The 21,230-nt window shown below is 45.6% G+C and overlaps 1 protein-coding gene across 1 annotated transcript in view; it reads right to left on the reverse strand.

Moving 5' to 3' along the window:
* The window catches only part of CCDC141 (coiled-coil domain containing 141), a 158,937-nt gene that overhangs the window by 78,962 nt on the left and 58,745 nt on the right, over positions 1–21,230 (reverse strand). The window contains exon 7 of the mRNA XM_045033130.1: positions 11,231–11,425. Coding sequence (XP_044889065.1) covers positions 11,231–11,425 — 195 coding nt within the window. The remainder of the gene's footprint in view (positions 1–11,230; positions 11,426–21,230) is intronic.

The raw sequence follows: 21,230 nt of genomic DNA on the forward strand, positions 1-21,230 counted from the left end.
GTCTTTTTTCAAATATTAGCATTAATGTTAAACAGTTAGATTGGTAATAATTCACATATTCCTCTAGTTCCTTTAATCAAAGGACTTCATAGAGTTTAACAAACATCAGTTAACCCTTGCAAACCCCTAGGAGATGGACATTTTTAACCCTATTTTAGAGATAGGTAGAATGAGGCACAGACTGTTTAAGTGACTCCCATAAAGGTCAGTGGAAAAGCTCAGAATAAAAAACAGGGGTCCAATGATGCCTTGTGCTCAAGAGAAGATGCAGAAGCTGTTTTGGTTAGTGAGAGCTGCTGTATTACTTTTTATCCTCTTCCCACCTTAGCTGGTTGAGTGGATGCAAATGTATTGTGCCATACAGGCCTGGAAAAGTGAGGAGGAAAAATACAGACATGAAATATCCATAGTCCAAATGCACATGACAAACTTCAGGTAATTTGCAGTGTTGTTGTAGCCATGTTGGTCCCGGGATATTAGAGAGACATAGTGGTGAGGTAATATCTTTTATTGGACTAACTTCTGTTGGTGAAACAGACAAACTTTCAAGCTACACAGAGCTCTTTTTCAGGTCCATGTGGACATTTTAAATGTGGACCCGTTTATGATTCCCTACAGTAAGCTCAGATCGGTTGTGTAATAGAAATCCGTCTACCCAACAGTTTTGTTCTGAATATTGTCAGAAATTTACACAAATATTTTACACTTGAAGAACTGACACACAGAGATTAAAGCCAAAATGTTTCCACTAATTTGGAGAGCCCAATATGAGACATGTAAGGCCTGATTTCTCAGAGTACTTATCATGTTTGTAGCACTTCAAGAAATGTACCTGTTATAATCTAAAATCTTTCCACTGAACATGGGTAAAGTGTGATTTTTCAATGGCTTATAAATTGGCAAAATTGGGTAGATTTTCACAAACAAAAAGGGAAATCCTTGACACAAAGGCCACACCTCTGCCCGAACTGAAATCCCTGTTCTAGTGCATGGGGGCACTAGATCTTTTCAAAGAGTTTTTTAACATGGGCAAAACAGCTTATTCTTCCCTAGCATTTTTATTCTTGGAAACAGTGGAACTGTTTGGATGAAATTAAAAAAAAAAAAAGCAGATAGCTGGCACATAAAATTTCAGCCTAAACAGGTGTTATAAGCAACTGAAAAGAGAATCTTATGGGAAGTATCCGGTAACCTTAATAATAGGTGACGCTACCAGCCCTGCCTATAATACACATGCACACACAAACAGAAAAAGAAAAGAGGGAGAAAAACTAAATATTGTCTATTATCTCTGTCACACAGTAAAAATTGAGATTCTCCAAAACTAGCGTTTGTAGAAACAGAGACAATCATCAAAAGGACAAATGTTTCACTTTACTGTATTTTAACTAAAAGATACAGAGTTAATAGCCTGCTGTAAGGCAGAATCAGAGACAATATCAGCCGTGAAAATTTATAACCACTTAGGAAAACCATTCAAGAACTGTTTATATTGCCCTTTGTAACTGGAGTAATTCCAGTGCTTATTTTATCTGCAAGCAACATAGATGGAGAGAAAATAATCAGCTTACACCACTGTAGACACAATGACAGCATTGACTATGATGACTAAAATAAATTAAAGGGAGCTGTCATACAGTAGTCTATCATCAAACAAACCGACCATCAGTGCACTTGAGGTAACTAGTAGAAAGACATGCATGTAAAAAAATCTAAAATAAGTTCCCAATCTTGCTTCAGGACCCACTACTACAGGCCACTGTGCCTGGGAAAATTCCAAGTGAAGCAAGTGGGGCTTTACAGGAATCCTTATTAACAGATCTCATACAAGATCGAGTACTAAATTGCTAACTGTATATAATCCTCTCAATATACCCAAAATGGAATAATCCAATCTATGAACAACCTTTGCTCAGTTTTAGAAGTTCTTGAGTACCAAATAGTGTCACAGGTTGCTAGTGATGGAAGTTTCTGAAAGAGGTGTTCAGGTGGGGTTTTCAGGGTGGACAGTTCTCATTTGTGGAACTTGTTCATTCTGACAGGTTTATGCACAGCACAAGATTTTTCAGCAAAGCTCTGCTATACCTTGGTCCAAGCCTTTGGAGGTTTTTATCCTGTCTGGTAAGCAGCAATTATTGACAAGGTTATGACTAAATAAGCAGATGGCGTTTCCACCCTGCCTTTGAAGAGAGTGCACACACAGTATACATAGTCCAAACCTGAATGTCTTCCTAAGGTTAGACTTTTTTATTAACAACAGAAGCAGAGTATAAAGCTCGGCCTGAGCTTTCTCCTCAAAGCTTGGTTGTTCCTAAGGTTTTCTTGGTGGGATCTCCTCTGTCTCACCAGTTTACTTCAGTACCTCTTAGGCCTGGTCTACACTACACGTTTATACCGAATTTAGCAGTGTTAAACCGATTTTACGCTGCACCCGTCCACACAACGAAGCCCTTTATATCGATATAAAGGGCTCTTAATACCGATATCTGTACTCCTCCCCGACGAGGGGAGTAGCGCTCAAATCGGTATTGCCATGTCTGATTAGGGTTAGTGTGGCCGCAAATCGACAGTATTGGCCTCCGGGAGCTATCCCACAGTGCACCATTGTGACCGCTCTGGAAAGCCATCTGAACTCGGATGCACTGGCCAGGTAGACAGGAAAAGCCCCGCGAACTTTTGAATTTCATTTCCTGTTTGGCCAGTGTGGAGAGCTCATCAGCACAGGTGACCACGCAGAGCTCATCAGCACAGGTAACAATGCAGTCTCCTGAGAATTGAAAAACAGCTCCAGTATGGACTGCATGGGAGGTACTGGATCTGATTATTAATAAAGAAATTAAGAAGAAATTAAAGAATACATGATTTTTAAACGATAGTGACTTTATTTCCGTAAGCAAGCTGTAATCGAAGGGGGACGGTGGGTTGCTTACAGGGAATGAGTCAATCAAGGAGGGGGGGTTCATCAAGGGGAAACAAACACAGCAGTCACACTCTACCCTGGCCAGTGATGAAACTCATTTTCAAAGCTTCTCTGATGCGCACCGCTTCCTGGTGTGCTCTTCTAATCGCCTTGGTGTCTGGCTGCGCGTAATCAGCGGCCAGGTGATTTGCCTCAGCCTCCCACCCCGCCATAAAGGTCTCCCCCTTACTCTCACAGAGATTGTGGAGCACACAGCAAGCAGCAATAACAAAGGGGACATTGGTTTGGCTGAGGTCTGAGCGAGTCAGTAATGTGCGCCAGCGCGCCTTTAAACGGCCAAATGCACATTCTACCACCATTCTGCACTTGCTCAGCCTGTAGTTGAACAGCTCCTGACTACTGTCCAGGCTGCCTGTGTATGGCTCCATGAGCCATGGCATCAAGGGGTAGGCTGAGTCCCCCAGGATAACTACAGGCATTTCAACATCCCCAACTGTTATTTTCTGGTCTGGGAAGTAATTCCCTTGCTGCAGCTGTTTAAACAGAGTAGTGTTCCTGAAGACGCGAGCGTCATGAACCCTTCCCGGCCATCCCACGTGGATGTTGGTGAAATGTCCCTTGTGATATGTGAAATGTCCCAGTGCTTGCAGCACCATTGAAAAGTACCTCTTGCGGTTTACGTACTGGGTGGCCTGGTGCTCCGGTGCCAAGATAGGGATATGGGTTCCATCTATCGCCCCACCACAGTTAGGGAATCCCATTGCAGCAAAGCCATCCACTATGACATGCACATTTCCCAGAGTCACAACCTTTCATAGCAGCAGCTTAATGATTGCTTTGGCTACTTGCATCAAAGCAGCCCCCACAGTAGATTTGACCACTCCAAATTGATTCCCGACTGACCGGTAGCTGTCTGGCATTGCAAGCTTCCAGAGGGCTATTGCCACTCGCTTCTCAACTGTGAGGGCTGGGGAAAGCAAGTCACAAAGTTCCATGAAAGTGCCCTTACGCATGCAAAAGTTTCGCAGCCACTGGGAATCGTTCCAAACCTGCAACACTATGCGGTCCCACCAGTCTGTGCTTGTTTCCCGGGCCCAAAATCGGCGTTCAATGGCTAGAACTTGCCCCATTACCATCAGGATCTTCAAAGCGCAGGGGCCCGCGGTTTGAGAGAATTCTGTGTCCATGCCCTCATCACTCATCACCGTGCTGCCGTAGCTGCCTCCTCCTCGCCTGGTTTTGCAGGTCCTGGTTCAGCATTGACTGCACGAGAATGCGCGAGGTGTTTACAATGTCCATGATTGCTGTCTTGAGCTGAGCAGGGTCCATGCTTGGTGTGCTATGGTGTTTGCACAGTTCACCCAGGAAAAAAGGCGCGAAACGGTTGTCTGCTGCTTTCACGGAGGGAGCCGTGAGGCTGTACCCAGAACCACCCGCGACAATGTTTTTTGCCCCATCAGGCACTGGGATCTCAACCCAGAATTCCAAGGGGCGGGGGAGACTGTGGGAACTATGGGATAGCTACCCACAGTGCAACGCTCCGGAAATCGACACTATTCTCGGTACATGGATGCACACTGCCGAATTAATGTGCTTAGTGTGGCCGCGTGCACTCGACTTTATACAATCAGTTTTACAAAACCGGTTTATGTAAAATCGGAATAATCCCATAGTGTAGACATACCCTTATACTCTGCTTGGATCCAGTGAGATTCATCTGCTAGTATGACTCAGCCATAATTTCACTGCTCCATCATGCAGGGTTCAAGCACCTGACATCAAGAATACCTCAGAACTGAAGAACTGTTATCTTGTGATACACTTTTCTCCCTGGAGCAATGCCCAGGATTTACTCTCCAGTTTATTTTCTTCTGAGCAACCCATTCATGACCCAACAACCAAAGTCTCATGTTAAATGATTTGACCTCTTCATTGCCTCCAGCAATAATTTTTTTCATGGCCATAGGCAAGTTCCATGCACCTCATACGTCTGTGGAGCCCATGAGGGAACAATTTTTTTTTCTATCTCATGACAAGACAGAGGTTGGTGGGTGTCATTTAACGTCAGTCCATCTGAACCCTACTCCTCGGGGAATTAAAAACAAGCAGACCCCATGGATGTAGGTGACCTGAATGGGTTCCATTGCCTGAAGTAGTTCAATTCTTTCTAAGCCCTCCTGCACTGAAGTCTGGATACATCCTGAGCCCCATTAGCCCGATACTGTCGCCACCTCTAGCTGCCTGGGTAAACTGCTTGGAGCCCTGGACCTCAGGATCTCCGCAGTGGCACACATTTCACCACAATTACACTCCATGGAATGACAGAATTGTTGCATGTACTCCTGTTGACCAGTGAAACAGAGAATGAGATAAGTACATATCTTTTCTTTTTAGTTAAGAATAGTTGCATGGAAAAATTGCATTACACAATGCACATTATGAATACAGCTCTATCAACATAAACTCTTGCAGCATCACTTACTTTTCACAAAGGCAGGAAATTCTACCAACCACATGACAAGTTTACCGCATGACAAGCCACACATCCATCCCCAACCTTCTGTTCATTCACTATATTTGTTCATTTCAGTGTGAAAGATTAATGTGGAAAAACAATAACAAAACTAGCAAAAATGACAAGAGTTTTTACAAAATGTAATTAAAAACAATGTCTGCAAGCAACAACGTGGGCATAATACCTGTGAGCATGGATAACTCTCCTGCCTCTAGAGCCATTGTTGGCTTTTTGGATAACAAATATGAAAAAATCCAAATGTCGTACAGAAGAGAATCCAAATATGAGGACCTGTGTATGTCTTTACACCCCCTAACCTCTCCACTTTATGGTCACTATTCATTTAAGTGTCTGATGCTTCAGATCCACTTTGAGTCATTCATATTAAAAACAGTATTTTATTTTTTTAAATTCTTTGATCCATCTTAGTTCTTCCCTGATCCTGCCTCGTCTTTCCTAGCTGCCCTCCCTGCCTTGAGATCTTTTGACTATAAAGGAAGATATTCCCTGGACACATCCTCTCCTCGCTCTACTGCCATCTGGCTCTTCCCAGTCTTTTTGCTCTCAGGAAAGCTCCAGGGCTTGTTCCAATTGTTTTTCTGTGTCTGCTTAGTCACGACTAATTATAATACTGAAATAGGAGCAGGGACTTCATTAACTATGTTTTTTTTTAATAAAGCAACATGTATGTCTATTTGTTTATTTTTAATTACACCCACTAGAGCAGAGGTGGGCAAACTATGGCCCGTGGGACCCTCCTGCCTGGCCGGCTAGCCCCAGGCCCCTCCCCCGTTGTTCCCTCTCCCCACAGCCTCAGCTCGCTGCATTGCCAGCACAATGCTCTGGATGGTGGGGCTGCAAGCTCCTGGGGCAGTGCAGCTGCAGAGCCCAGCCTGACCCGGTGCTTTGTGCTGCATGGTGGAGTGGCTGGCTCCAGCTGGGCAGTGAGGCTGTAGCGCTACCAGCCACCGGTGCTCCAGGCAGCATGGTAAGGGAACGGGGGGGTTGGATAGCGGGCAGGGGGCGGCGGTGTGGATAGGGCTCAGCGCAGTCAAAGGGTGGGAAACAGGGGTTGAATGGGGGCAGGGGTCCCTGGGGGAGCAGTCAGGAAGGAGAGGAGGGGGTTGGATGTGGGAGCAGGGGGCAGTGAGGGACAGGGGTTCTGGGAGCAGTCAGGGGACAGGTAGAAGGGGTGGTTGGATGGGGCAGGGGTCCTGGGGGGCAGTCAGGAATGAGAGGAGAGGTTGGATGGGTGGGCAGGGGCAGTCAGGGAAAGGGATTCTGGGGGCAGTCAGGGGACAGGGAGTGGGGGGGTGGATGGGGCAGGGGTCCGGGGGGGGGCGTCAGGGCGAGAAGCAGGGGAGGTCTGATGGGGGCAGAGCTGGGCCACAGCCTCCCCTAACCGGCCCTCCATACAATTTCCAAAACCCGATGTGGCCCTCAGGCCAAAAAGTTTGCCCACCTCTGCATTAGAGTCTCTGTGAGCGTGTACAATCAATACTAAATCATAACTTACAACACTCACAAACCTGACAAAAAAGTCAACTAAAATGCAAAAATAAAATTCCTCTCATTCGAGCCGCCATCCTCAAGTAAAAAGCTGAACAGCTAAGTTTTGCAACACATCCTGAAGGCTAACAAAACTGGGCTTCATTGGACCACAAGGAGGAGTGAATTCCAGAACCCAGCCTCCATAACTAAGGGCTAGTCTACACTTACTGTCCGGGTCGACGCGGTGAGTTCGACTTCTCGGAGTTCGAACTATCGCGTCTGATCTAGACGCGATAATTCGAACTCCGGAAGCGCCGCGGTCGACTCCGGTACTCCACCACTGCAAAAGGCGGTGGCAGAGTCAACCTTGGAGCCGCGGACTTCGATCCCGCGGCGTCTGGACGGGTAAGTAGTTCGAACTAGGGTACTTCGAGTTCAGCTACGCTATTCACGTAGCTGAACTTGCGTACCCTAGTTCGACCCCCGCCCTTAGTGTAGACCTGCCCTAAGAGCACCCTGCCTCTAATCCCCTCCCAGATGTCAAATCAGGAGACTCATAGCTAGACTGACCTAGATGATTTTAAATGTTGGGATGATGCATAGGAAAAGAGATGTTCTCCTGAGTAGCTAGAACCATACTATGTATGGCTTTATATATAATGATATATATGATTTGCACTAGACAACAAACCCGTAGCCCAAAGTCTATAAAGCGTTACAGCTAAAGAAGAGTATGATCCTGCAAACATTTACTTATTTAACTCAATAGGACTACGATGGTTTGTAAAGCTACTCATGTAAGTAAATGTTTGTAGGGTCTTCCCCTAAGTGAGCAGCCTCATTGTGCCTTACTTGTCCTCCCCTGGGGTCTTCAGAGGGTAGCTCAACATAAAGACCATTGCAGAAATTCAAACTGGAGGTGACCAAAGAACAAATAACTGGGGAAAGGCAGACATGTATGAGAAAAGGCAGCAAGACACACACATGCAGCTGTGTCTTTGCTTGTGTTTGTGAAGTACCTAGCACAGTCAAAAATACAATAATAATAATAATAATAGTCCAAGCCAATCCAGGTTCAAATTTGATCTCACAAGGTCACAAAGACCAAGCATTGTGATGCATGTGAATGTTTTCTGAACTAGGGTCTGGTCCTACAATCACTTGTGCAAGTAGCCTATACTCATGTGAATAATCTCATTGGTTTCAATAAGACTATGCATGAGCAAGGATCACTCACATGAGTAAGGGTTTGCAGGGTCAGGTCCTCTACATACTGGGTCCCAGTCCTGCTCTCACTGAAGCCAATTGGACATTTACCTTTTACTTCAGTGGGAGCAGGAACAGGCCCATTGTGTGCAAGAAGAGATAGCAGTTTCGGAAGTTTTTAATAATTTTAATTCAATGCATTATATATATATGAAAACCAAGAGAATGGGTTATAGGTTAAAATACAGATGTGATAATAGCTCCCCTGCCCCCGGTGCTCAAAATATAAATAACCACAGACAAAAGTCCTTTTTTAGTTCACTGTGCATTTTTACAGATTTTTTTTTAACAGGGTGGCTATAAATGTTATTGGAAATAGTCAACTTCTAAGGCTTCTGTAAAAAATGTGTGGAAAAAAATACAAAAATATGTTATCAAAAGATTGTGTCTATGGGCACCTTAAAATAAAAACATTTGTATGTATATACACACACACACACACACTCTTAAATGACATTTTGTATTTAAATAGTGCCTTTTAACCAAGGTTTTGCAAGAACACTACAAGTATGGATGGATGAAGACTCAGTGACACTGTGAAGAAGGTACTCATTTCTCCATCTGTGAAATGGGGGCACAGAGAGAGATTATACGTTTTCAAATCCATCACAGCACTTGCTAAGTTGTTCCAGTGGTTAATGAACTCTGTTACAAAATTGCACCTCATTTCCAGCTTACACCTCATGTCTAGCTTCAGCTTCCAGTGACTGGATCTTATTATATGTTTGTCTGTGAGAGTGAAGAGCCCTCTATTATTAAATTTCAGTTCCCCATGCAGATACCAATAGACTGTGATCAAGAGACCCCTTAATCTTCTCTTTGTTAAAATAAACAAACTGAGTTCCTTAAGCCCAGGGCCAGCCAAAGGGTAGGTGATCAGGGCAGTCCCCATGGATGCCAAATCAGCCTCTGAGAGGGTGCCACATTGCTCAGCTGGTTATTTATGTACTTGCTTATCTATTTTATTTACGTGCTTGGCCAATCTGCAGTCCAGCCTTCTTTTTATCCTCAGCTGGTCAATGTGCATGCATGTATGTGCGTCTAACGTGGCTGGCAGAACAGCAAGGGCTGGCCATGCTTAAGCCTTTTGCTAGAAGGCAGGCTTTCCAATTCATTAATTATCATCATAACTCTTCTCTGAACCCTCTCCAATTTATCAACATCCTTCTTGAACTATGGACACCAGTAGTAGACACAGTGTCCAGCAGTGGTCACACTGGTGCCAAACACAGAGTAATGTAACCTCCCTACTTCTACTCGATATTCCCCTGTTTATTCATCCAAAGATCACATTAGCCTTTCTGGCCAAAGAATTACACTGTGAGCTTATGTTCAGCTGATTACCCACCATGTCCCCCCAAGTCTTTTTCAGAGTCAAGGTCTAGTGATTAGGGCACGAGCAGGGCCGTCTCTAGACATTTGAGTGCCCTACACAGCCCCCCCCTGCAGGGGTGCTATGTGGGACCCCAGGCCTCCCCCCAACCAGGGTGTGGGAGGCAGGAGCTGTGGGGGGCCACTTTTGGGGGCCCCACAGCCCAGAGTGGCCCAGGGGATTAGCAGGGGGCTGGGAGCAGCCCGCTCCGCTTCCCTTGCCCCAGCTCTAGCCGTGTCGCTCGGGGGAGGGGCTTGGGGGAAGGGATCCCCTACTCACCAGCAGCAGCGGAGCAGCCCGGCCCCAGCCCACTCTACTCAGCCAGCCCCCAGCCACAGTGCTCTGCTTCCCACCGCCAGTGAGAGCCGGGGGCGATCCTTTCCCCGTACTCACCGTCGGCGGGAAGTGGAGCGCCGCGGCTGGGAGCTGGTGGAGTAGAGCAGGCTGGGGCTGGGTTGCTCTGCTTCCCACCACTGCTGGTGAATGCGGGGTCCCTGGGGGAAGAGGTGGAATGGGGGTGGGGTGGGGACAGGGTAAGAGGCATGGTGGAGGGAGTTGTCCGGGGCCCCACACCCCCCCTAGGGATGGCTGAGGGATAGGGCTGGTCACCGGGGCTGGTGCTTCCACATATGCAGCATGCAGCTGCCTAGGGAACCATGAAATTTGGGGCAAATTGGTGCCCCAAATTTCATGGTCTATGCAGCTGCGTATGCTGCATATGCCGAAGGACAGCCCTGGGCACGAGTCTAGGAATTGGTGAGACATGGATTCCCTTCACTTCCTCAGACTTCCTGTGTGACTGACCTTGGCAAGACACTTAGCCTCTCTTTGTTTTAGTTCCCCTCTGTAAAATGGAGACTAATTACTTCCCTGTCTCACAGGATGTTGTACAGATATACATTCAAGACTGTGAAGTGCTTTGAGATCTACTGATGCAATGAGCTATATAAGAACCTGATGGTCCTGGTTCCCAGGATGGGTTCCCACATCCTGTAAATATGGCCCATATTCTTTGTTCCTAAATGTGTGGCTTTACATTTGGCCATAATAAAGCATACATTTTTCTGCTTGCACCCAGCTTACCAAGAAACCCAAATCAGTTGGTATCCATGACCTGTCCTCTTCAATATTTACCACTCTCCCAATCTGTGTGTCATCTGCAAACTTTATCAATAGTGATTTAATGTTTTCTCCCAGGTTATTAATAAAAATATTAAATAGAGCAGGAGCAAAAACTGATCCCTGTGGAACATACCTTTTCAATGACGATTCCCCACTTACAATTATATTTTGAGACTTATCAGTTAGCCAGTCTTTAATCAATTCAATCTGATTTTCTATCATTCTAGTTTCTTAATCAAAATGTCTTGTGGTACCAAGTCAAATACCCTACAGATATCTATGTATATTACATCAATAATGTTACCTTCATCAACCAAATCTCATTAAAAAAATCAAGTTAGTTTGTCAAGATCTATTTTCTATAAACCCATGATGATTGGCACTAATTATATTTTCTTCTTTTAATTCTTTATTAATTGAGTCCCATATCAGCTATTCCATTATCTTGTCCATTAATTTGCACAATCCCTTGCATATCAGACTTCAAGAGCAAAGTAGCAGTCATACAATCAGATTATAATTATAGACTTGGCCTCTAACTAACCTTGTTAGCAGCACTAAAGAAGTCATTGGCCTCTTGTAAAAAGGTTTTCCTTTCCTCCATACGATGGCACAACTCTTCTTGCAACAGATTTATTTTCTGATTTGAAAGCTTCAGATGTTCCTTTTCTGCATAGTCCTCTGAAAACAGAATCTTGAGTGCTTCTGCTTTTAATTTTTCCACAGTGGAATTCCATTCCTAGAAGGAAGAGTGCTGATTTAATTAACTCCATGTATCTAAAATGATCCAAAGGAAACTGTTGCATAGTAACATATTACAGTTATTGGCAAATACAATAATTTAATTTTATATGACTGAAGCCAGCTAAAACAGAATTTCTCTCCAACGATTTCTTAGCAAAATGACAGCTTTAATGAATAAGAGTCTAGTGACAAATTGCCAGAGGACGGTCCCACAAGCAAAAGAAGACTACAGCATGCCCCCTGGGAAAATTGTTCTGGGTAAAATAAAAAGCAGCCCCAACCACACAGAAATCTGACCTTTTCCCCCCAGGTTTTGATAATGAACCCTTCTAATCACCACTCAGGGCCAGCTCAGATCACACTGGCATTGCAGGCTCTTTGGGGGCCTCATCCCGCCAAAGACAAACTGAAATATTGCCACGATGTTCGCTGTTCATGCTTCAGTGCCATATGGTAGGGGGCGTATTAACTATTTTTGCTGAGAGCTCTGTGATGAATAATCATTTGAGTCAAGATGCTGCCCCATTTATCCTGGCCTGGAAGGGACACATCACAGGTTCCTCTTCAATGGCCTCCATCAACTATTGCCCCATTCCAACTCCACAAACACACATGCCAGTTTTATTCTTCAAACATAAAACTTAGGCAAAACATCAAAACAAAGAAGCTCCTCCACCCATCATGGGTTACAGATGTCACTGCACAACCATCCTTTCAATTCCCCTGTTGCAGGGCCTGCTGCCAGAGCCCATCTGTCTCCTGCCACTACTCTATGAACTGGGCCACTTGCTGAGTTTTATAATCACTTTGAACCCTTCTCCAGCTCTGCCTGAGAAGTAAACAGGGCTGGCAGGCCCCAGGCCATCAAAAGGGCAGGACATTCTGTTACAAGCCCTTTTCTTCCACAGAGCTCAAAGCACTTTGCAGAGTGAAGTAAGCACTATCCCCATTTCACAGATAGGAAATCTTATTCTGAGGCACAGAGATGATAAGTGCCTTTCCCAAAGGTGCCCAGCAAGTCCATAGCAGAGCCAGGAATAGATGTTTGTTTACAGACATCTCCATAGCACTCATTACTGTAGTATCAGAGCACTAAAACATTTTTCATTGGTGAATGCAGATGTATCAAAACCAAAACTGTTGGACCGATGCAAGTTTGTGTGTGGACACTGCCTATATGCAGAAGTTCCACTGATTTACTTACAGTTGGCTGCCAGATCTACTACAGTTTAGAACAGGGGTCTCAAACATGCGGCCCGCGGAGCTCCCCAGGGGAGCTCCGCAGGGGCCCCCAAGAGAAAAGCGGAGGCTCCCGCCTCCGCCCCTCTCCTGGAGCCTCGGCACATAGAGCGCCGAGTCTCCGTCCGAGCGCCTGAGCCCCGCCCCGATCCGAGCCGCATGGGGAGGGGGCGGGGCTGGGAGCTCTGGGCTGAGCGGGACGGAGCTCAGGCCTCGCCGGAGATGCGCTCGGGTAAGGGGGGGGGAAGCGGGACCCGCCGGGCCCGGGCCAGGGGGTGGGGGAGGGAAGCGGAACCCGCCGGGGCCGGGCCGGGGGAAGGGAAGCGGGACCCGCCGGGGCCGGGCCGTGGGGGGGGGGGGGAGAAGGGAAGCAAGACCCGCCGGGCCGGGCCAGGGGAAGGGAAGCGGGACCCGCCGGGGCTGGGCCGGGCCGGGCCGGGGGGCATGGGCGGCAGGTTATATACTTGTGTGGGGCCCGGGCCCCAGCAATATTCAGGGCTGGGCGCCCTGCTCCAGCAATAGTTGGAGCTGGGTCTCTTCCCGCCCCCCCCGGTCCTGCCTGGATCGGCCCCGGCCACCGCAGGTCTCCCCCCGCCGCCGCGACCCTGCCTGGAGCAGGTCCCAGCCCCCGCCTGCCACCCCCCCTCCGCGTGTTCCCCCCCCTCCGCCGCGTTGTGTTGCGTCCCTGCCTGACAGAACGCAGCGCGCCTCTCCCCTGCCTGCTGCCCGGAGGGCTCCCAGCAGATTTGCTGTCTGCTGCCGCAGGGTCCTAGTGCCTGCCCTCCGCCAGTACTGGCAAGGCAGGCTGCCCTTACCCTGAGCCTCTCCAACCCCAAACCCTCAGCCCCAGCCAGAGCCCTCATTCCCCCGCACCCTAATCCTCAGCCCCAGCCCTGAGCACCCCCACATCATGAACCCCTCATCCCCCTGCACCCTAATCCTCAGCCCCCGCCAGAGCCCTCATTCCCTCGCACCCTAATCCTCAGCCCCAGCCCTGAGCACCCCCCCATCATGAACCCCTCATCCCACCGCACCCTCCCCCCGCACCCTAATCCTCAGCCCCAGCCCTGAGCACCCCCACATCATGAACCCCTCATCCCCCTGCACCCTAATCCTCAGCCCCAGCCAGAGCCCTCATCCCCCGCACCCTAATCCTCTGCCCCAGCCCTGAGCGCCCCCACATCATGAACCCCTCATCCCCCCGCACCCTAATCCTCAGCCCCAGCCCTGAGCACCCCCACATCATGAACCCCTCATCCCCTGCACCCTAATCCTCAGCCCCAGCCAGAGCCCTCATCCCACCGCACCCTAATCCTCTGCCCCAGCCCTGAGCGCCCCCACATCATGAACCCCTCATCCCCCGCACCCTAATCCTCAGCCCCAGCCCTGAGCACCCCCACATCATGAACCCCTCATCCCCCTGCACCCTAATCCTCAGCCCCAGCCAGAGCCCTCATCCCACCGCACCCTAATCCTCTGCCCCAGCCCTGAGCGCCCCCACATCATGAACCCCTCATCCCCCCGCACCCTAATCCTCAGCCCCAGCCCTGAGCACCCCCACATCATGAACCCCTCATCCCCCTGCACCCTAATCCTCAGCCCCAGCCAGAGCCCTCATCCCCTCACACCCTAATCCTCTGCCCCAGCCCTGAGCGCCCCCACATCATGAACCCCTCATCCACAGCCCTCACCCCACACTCCAAACCTCTTGAACCCCTCATCCACAGCCCTCACCCCACAGCCCAACCCTCTTCCCTAGCCCTGAGCCCCCTCGCATCATGAACCCCTCATACACAGCCCTCACCCCACAGCCCAACCCTCTTCCCTAGCCCTGAGCCCCCTCCTGCATCATGTACCCCTCACCCTCAGCCCCACAGCCCTCACCCCTGCACTCCCTCCTATCCCCAAACTCCGTCCCAAAGCCTGCACCCCCACCCCCTGCCGCAGCCTGGAGCCTGCATCGAGCACAGAGCCTGCATCCAGACCCCCTCCCCCACCCAAACTCCCTCCCAGAGCCTTAGGCAGTAAATCTAAGTGCGTGTTTTGTCCTTTGAGTGAGGTGCATTACTGAGTGTATATATTTATTAAAACTGCGCGCGCTTAGGGGAGGAGGTGGAGAAGAGACAGGGCAGGGGCGGGGCCTCATGGAAGGGGTGGATTGGGGGTGGGGCCAGGGGCAGCAAGGGGGCGTGTCAGTGATGCGGCCCTCGGGCCAATGCACTAGTCCTCATGCGGCCCTCGGGGTCATTTGAGTTTGAGACCCCTGGTTTAGAACTAAACCAGCTTTCTATTTAAAGCTTGACTCTTCTAAGCGCTATGAAATCTGTGCAGTTACTTGGATTGCCTTGAAATGTAAATCAGTTTAAAAAAAAAGTAGTTAAACCAGTGCAAACCCATATCGACATCTTACATCTATTTAAAACTGGTTATGTTGGCCTACCTTGTGCTGTGAGGTTACTGATGCACAATATACACCAAATTTAAAGCATTATAGGAATGCCCCCACAGGGTTTAAACTGATGCAACTTTCTTATATAGACAAGTCCTTCACTTACATTTTTCTACCTATGGTAAATTCCCTCATTTCCATCTTAATCCTAACTGACATTTTTAATTTTAAAAGGGGCATTTTGGTTTTCATATTCATTGTAAATCGAAAGTAATATTTTATTTTAAAATGGGAAAAGGAAAAAAAATGTCCCACCATTCTTGATTTCAATAGTACTTCCTGTTTCAGTACTACTGTTTTGTGGTTTTGTTTGTTTGTTTTTGAATGGACAATTGATAAAACAAACAAACAAACATTTATTTCATCTACTGTTATTCCTGTCAACATTTGACATTAGAAACCTATTGTGTTATTCAAAACAAAATCAATATCTATTATTATGCTGCAAACCCTCCTGCCTTAATTAGCATCTTTCCGCTACTTTTTCTGCAAATGAATTAAATACATTTTGAAACAAGAAAAGAGAGAGTTTTTCTGTTGCAGTTCCTCCCACTACAAGAAGAAAGAAAGAAAGAAAGAAAGAAAGAAAGAAAGAAAGAAAGCAGTTTGTGTAGACTGACAAATATTTTAAAGTGAGATATGACAAAGGAAAATGGGTTTTTCAGAAAATGCCATGATGCATACACGTGGCACAATAATGGCATTTGGCTCTGTTTTTTCCAAGATGTGCTAAAAAATACTGGGAATTTGGCTCTCTTTCTAATGTGTATTTTATTTTTTAGTGAAATAAGTGTTAGTGAAAGATGCTGTGTTGATAGGCTGGCAGAAATAATCTGATAATTTACAGAACAGTTATAATATAAGAAGCCTTAGCATAAGCGTCTTCACACTATCCCATTCCACTCCCTTAAACCTGTCCTTAAGGTACCATCAGTAGAGATGGGAAGATTAGCCCACGTACTTCCATTCATTCCTTGATCTCTTTTCTGAGGCTGTCCATTTTTGTGGCAATGGTTTTGTGATAGAAACTTGTTTAAAAATAAATCAGCAGCTAATTTCACATAGGCCATTGAATAGTGATGAAGGTAGTAACTTTCATTCACTACAGACCTGGGCTGGATTTGCACCAGCAAATAAGTGAAAGACTTCCTTCAATTCCCTGAAATATCCAGTCACCTTCTTACTTGCTAATAGAATGTCAAGCCTACTTAAGATAGATCGGTGTTGATAAATGCGAGGTAATTCACACTGAAAGGAGTAATCTGAACTGCTCAGACACCTTACTGGATTCTAAATTACCTGGAACAACTTGGGAAACAGACCTGGGGATCACTGTGGACAGCTCAATAATGCTCAGTATGCAGCTACAGCCAAAGAAGCAAACAAAATGTTCAGAGGCATAAAGAATAGGATGGAAAATATGAATGAAATTTTATCATGTCACTGTATGCTGTCTCTTCAAATACTATATTTTGTTCTGCTCACCGTATACCAATAAAAGCAGAGATGGCTAACAAAAATAATTAGAAAAATATGAGAGGAAAATCCAGATGAAGAGAGACTGAAAAGATTGGGACAGTTTCGTTTACAGAAGAGACCAATACGAGGGGACACAACAAGTATATGTAAAATAATCAGAGGCAGAGAGGAAGCAAATTGGGTTCTCCTATTTACACTTTCTCAAGAACAAGGTGACATTCAATGATAAATGAAATAATTTTACTTGGACAATTAGCTTGTGGTTCTTACTGCCACAAGATATTATTGAGACCAAGAGTTTAGTGGGATTCAAAAAAAGACCACACATTTATATGGATACAGAGTTACAAGGGATTGGGGGCGGGAAACATTTGTAAGAGATATGCGCTCTCATGCTTCACCAGCCTCTAATTTAGGGGATTAGGAAGAAACTGCTCTCTGGATAGGTAATCCCATTTCTACCCACTTTAGGGTTTCTTGCATCTTCCTCTGAAGCCACAGTAATGGCCTCAGAGACAGGACTGGACTTGCTTGAGCCAATATGTCAGTCCCCATGTTCTTATATAACCGAAGTCCAGACGATACCTCTATGTGGAAGAACCCATGTGGGGGACAGGAGAATTTGTAAAAAAGAAACTTGCAGTGTGTGCAACCACCTCTGCAAGTGGGGTGAGTGTTGTCTTCCCTTCCTCTACAGAAGAATCAGAAAGCTCAGCCCCAAGAAACTGTGGATCTCAGGAAATCTGCTGAAGACATGGGGTCATCTGCAGAGTGACCATGTATCTCTGCATAGAATCTGGGGACCAATGCCACCTAGTCATAGTACAATCCTCCACAGCCTGGAGCTGACCCACTGAAAAGTCCATATAACCAGAGATTGGATTAGTTTTACAGCAGAATGGCTGCTATTTTCTGAAGTGGGGAAGAAGACAAGGCATGTACATTACAACTGGTTGAAAATTTTCCAACAGAACATTTTGCGGTTGGAAAATGCAAGTTTGCTGACAGAAACATGTTGATTTTTGACATTTTATTTAGAACAAAATCCCCCCACCCCCACCCCCAGCATTAGATAATGTCAAAACCTTCTGTTCAGACATTTCCAAAACAGAACATTTTTATTTTTTGTTTCCAAAATTGGAATTAAATGTTTTGATCAATTCCAAATAATTTCCCCGCCCCCAGAATTTCATTTTGCAGGAAATTTTGAAATATTTATTTTCATTTTGTTCTGGAACAGAAAAAAAATTCAAACTCAGGAATGTCTCACTTAACAGAAAATCTGATTCCTGCTTTGCTGAACATACATGCACCCTCTCCCCAGGTCTCCGCAGCCCTGCAAACTTGGCCCCACAGCACGAGCTATAAGGGACAGTGTGCCCAAAGGGCTGTCCTCCCATCCATACAAGAACCCTCAGAGCACAGTCTGGTCCTAGGCTGTTAGGGTCCAGTTTGCCCTACAGGAGGACCGCACACAAGCAGCCCTGGTCCATTCTGAGCTCATTATTTTTAAAAATACCCATTCTGTACCCTAGAAAATATGGCTGTTTTCTGATTATTCATGTACCTTTTCCATTTATATGTGCCATCAGGGAATTGCTTAAAATTGCACATTCCCCCCACCCTTCCCAGAAATACTGAGAAATACCATGCAAATGGTGAAAATCTTTGGACCCTAGAATTGGACCTTTTCAAGTCCCCAGAGAAAAAGAAAAGGGACTAATATCTGGGGACAAAATACAACAATCCATTCAATTTGCCTGTAATTGATATAAAATTGTATTGAAAAATCTGTTACTTGCTTTTTTTTAAAAAAGCTCTGTACAGGAAGCAATAACCTTTAGTATGTATATTTTACCAGTTAAGGGAACACTGAAATATATTCTCTAAAGCAAGACTTTTCTTCATAAAATCCTGCCTTTGTCCCTCTAACTTCTGCTCGGCAAAAATGAGGATTTCAAGACTGACTACATTCTACTGTTCTGTATACATTTCCTTTTTTATTTAAAGGAATTGTTTTTGTTTTACAAAACAGAAGGCACAGTCCCCGTGCAGATAGAGGGCACAGACCCTTACATACATTGCACTCTAATGGGTCTACTTGTATAAATAAACGCTGCAGGATTGGCTCCATAGGGCCACTCCTGTGAGATACTCAATTCCATCAGCTCCCATCAGCTGCACTGGAACTTGCAGGTACTGGCTGCATTTTATGATGAGATCCAACATGAGCTTTCATTTATATTTCAACATATTAATATCGGAATAGATAGTGTGAATTAATTATAGAAAAAAACAATGAAATACATTCCTATGAAACTAGGGTCCATTAACAGGGCCTGCCCTAGTGGCATTAGTACAGATAAAGTGACAAGAAAGTTCAGCAGCAGCTGTTTTTGCTGACTTTGTAATGGAAGAAATAGTTAGGTCTCAAAATAAAAAAAAATATTACCTTTGCAAGAACTTATATGTTCCTAATGCAACAGCATGGCCTCTGCTTATGATTAGCTCAGATATGATAAACTCTACTTACAGAGAGGTGCAATGAATGTTCTAAATTGTTTCAGTGCATTGTGATGAGTAAGTTACAGCTCCAGCTAGTGAGGCTCTGATTATAAGGAAATGACTCCACTTACAGAGAAATGACTGCACTGTAGCAGGCTTCCACTATAACAACATTCATAAATTTGCCTTCATTGTAGGTTGCCCAATATTCACCTTCTAGATGATTTTTAGGCAAAAGGTTGGTTTATTTGAAGAACCACATTAAATGTGTGCCTCTTTTACACCTAAAACGATTTACACTTAAACCTTTCCAATCAACCTGAAAATGGCAATTTATTGCAATAATTAAATATTTTAAAAGAATTCCATGGATATTACATCCCTGGATTCTTTCTAAAGACATTAAATGTAGCTAGATCCATTTGATATTCTATATGATTTTGTGATGACCAGGTGCCAGCTCATGCCAAGGTCCCCATCTCTCAGTTGAACACTGACAAATACATGGCTGGAATCAGTCTAGCTCATCTCTGTGTTAGTATTGTTAAAATATGTATTAGAATTATAAGAATGTGTTTAGTGCTTAGACTTCACTAAATCGCTGTGAGTTGCTGCATGCATTAATCTCACTTATAACAACATATGTATCCCATATTGTAAGGTAATATTTGAGCAGTTGTATTGTGAGCCTCTGTGAGTGTGTAAATCACCAGACAGAAGAGAGACATTATTTAATATGAAGGGAGGATCTTCAATAGAAGAACATAAGAACAGCCATACTGGGTCAGACCAATGGTCCATTCAGCTCAGTATCCTGTCGTCTGACAGTGGCCAATGCCAGGTTCTCCAGAGGGAATGAACAGAACAGGTAATCATCAAGTGATCCATGTGTTATGCCTGTCCCAAAAGGAAAGGTCCACTGATACCAGATAGACTACAACTGACCTGGGGTAACTGCCTGGTCATTTGGGACTTGGAGTAACCTGAAGACTGCTGTGATTCTTGGTGTAAGGGATCATCTATCACAAAGACTCACTCACCTGGGTGGTGAGATAGATCAGAGTACTCAAGGGGACTGTCTGTGACTCCATGTTAAGGCTGTTATAGTACCTGAGGAGTTCACACTTGATATTTGGTTGGTGAAATAGAACTCACAATCCATTTGGGGTTTGTACCCTGGTTCCTACCAGTCTGCCCTGAGGTTGGTACTTATGGTTTTGAGTCACTATAGGCAGCATTACAGATCTCTATAAAAAATTCACTCTGTTTTCTTTACAGTTCCTACAGTGAGTTTCTGAAGCATTTATATACTATTTTTAGTATACAATTCTATCATTTTCTTTTTTATAAGGAAAGTTTTATCAAGGGCATGGAAACTCAATGGAGAAAATCCTTGTCAGTTCCGGCTGTTCTTCAGCCTTCTAAGTGTTAATGCTATAACGGTCTGTCACTTGGCAATAAAATATTTCTGTTACTTGTCTCCACCAGAAAGAACACAAAGCCTGCTATTATCTTGACTTTTCAGTTTGACAGAGATATGCGAATATCTCTGACCCATTAAAGACACATGGCACTGTATATACCTGTGCTCAGTGTGTCTCCACAGGTCATGCCATTATTCTCATTTTTCCGCTCACAGTAGTAGCCTTTTAAACTGTAGCTTTCACTCTTCCATTTGGAAAGGAAATTGCGCTCCTTCTGGATCCCTTGATTGATTTTGTTCTTTTAAGAGGATTAGAGCTGATAGACAAGAAAGTGAAATTATTTTCTTATTTTTAAAATAAAAGCCTCAAACTTTTTCTTCACAAAATGCTGTGGGTTTTCAAAAACTTCTCACGTAATTGCCTGAAGTAAGTAGATACACCTACTGCTTCAGCTGAAGGAAAACATAAAAATCCCTGTTATTCCTAAGGCCATGTCTACCCGTAGAGCGCTGCAGCTGTAACAATGCAGCTGCGCCACTGCCGTGTGTCTGGCAAAGACGCTCTACGCTGGGGTGGGCAAACTACGGCCTGTGGGTTGCATCTGGCCCCTCAGACCTTTTAACCAGCCCCCCAGGAGTGGGGTCGGTGGCTTGCCCCACTCTGGTGATCCGGCAGGGGAACAGGGTCGGGGGCTTGCCCTGCTG

The sequence above is a fragment of the Mauremys mutica genome, chromosome 10 (assembly GCF_020497125.1).
Source record: "Mauremys mutica isolate MM-2020 ecotype Southern chromosome 10, ASM2049712v1, whole genome shotgun sequence".
NCBI lineage: Eukaryota > Metazoa > Chordata > Testudines > Geoemydidae > Mauremys > Mauremys mutica.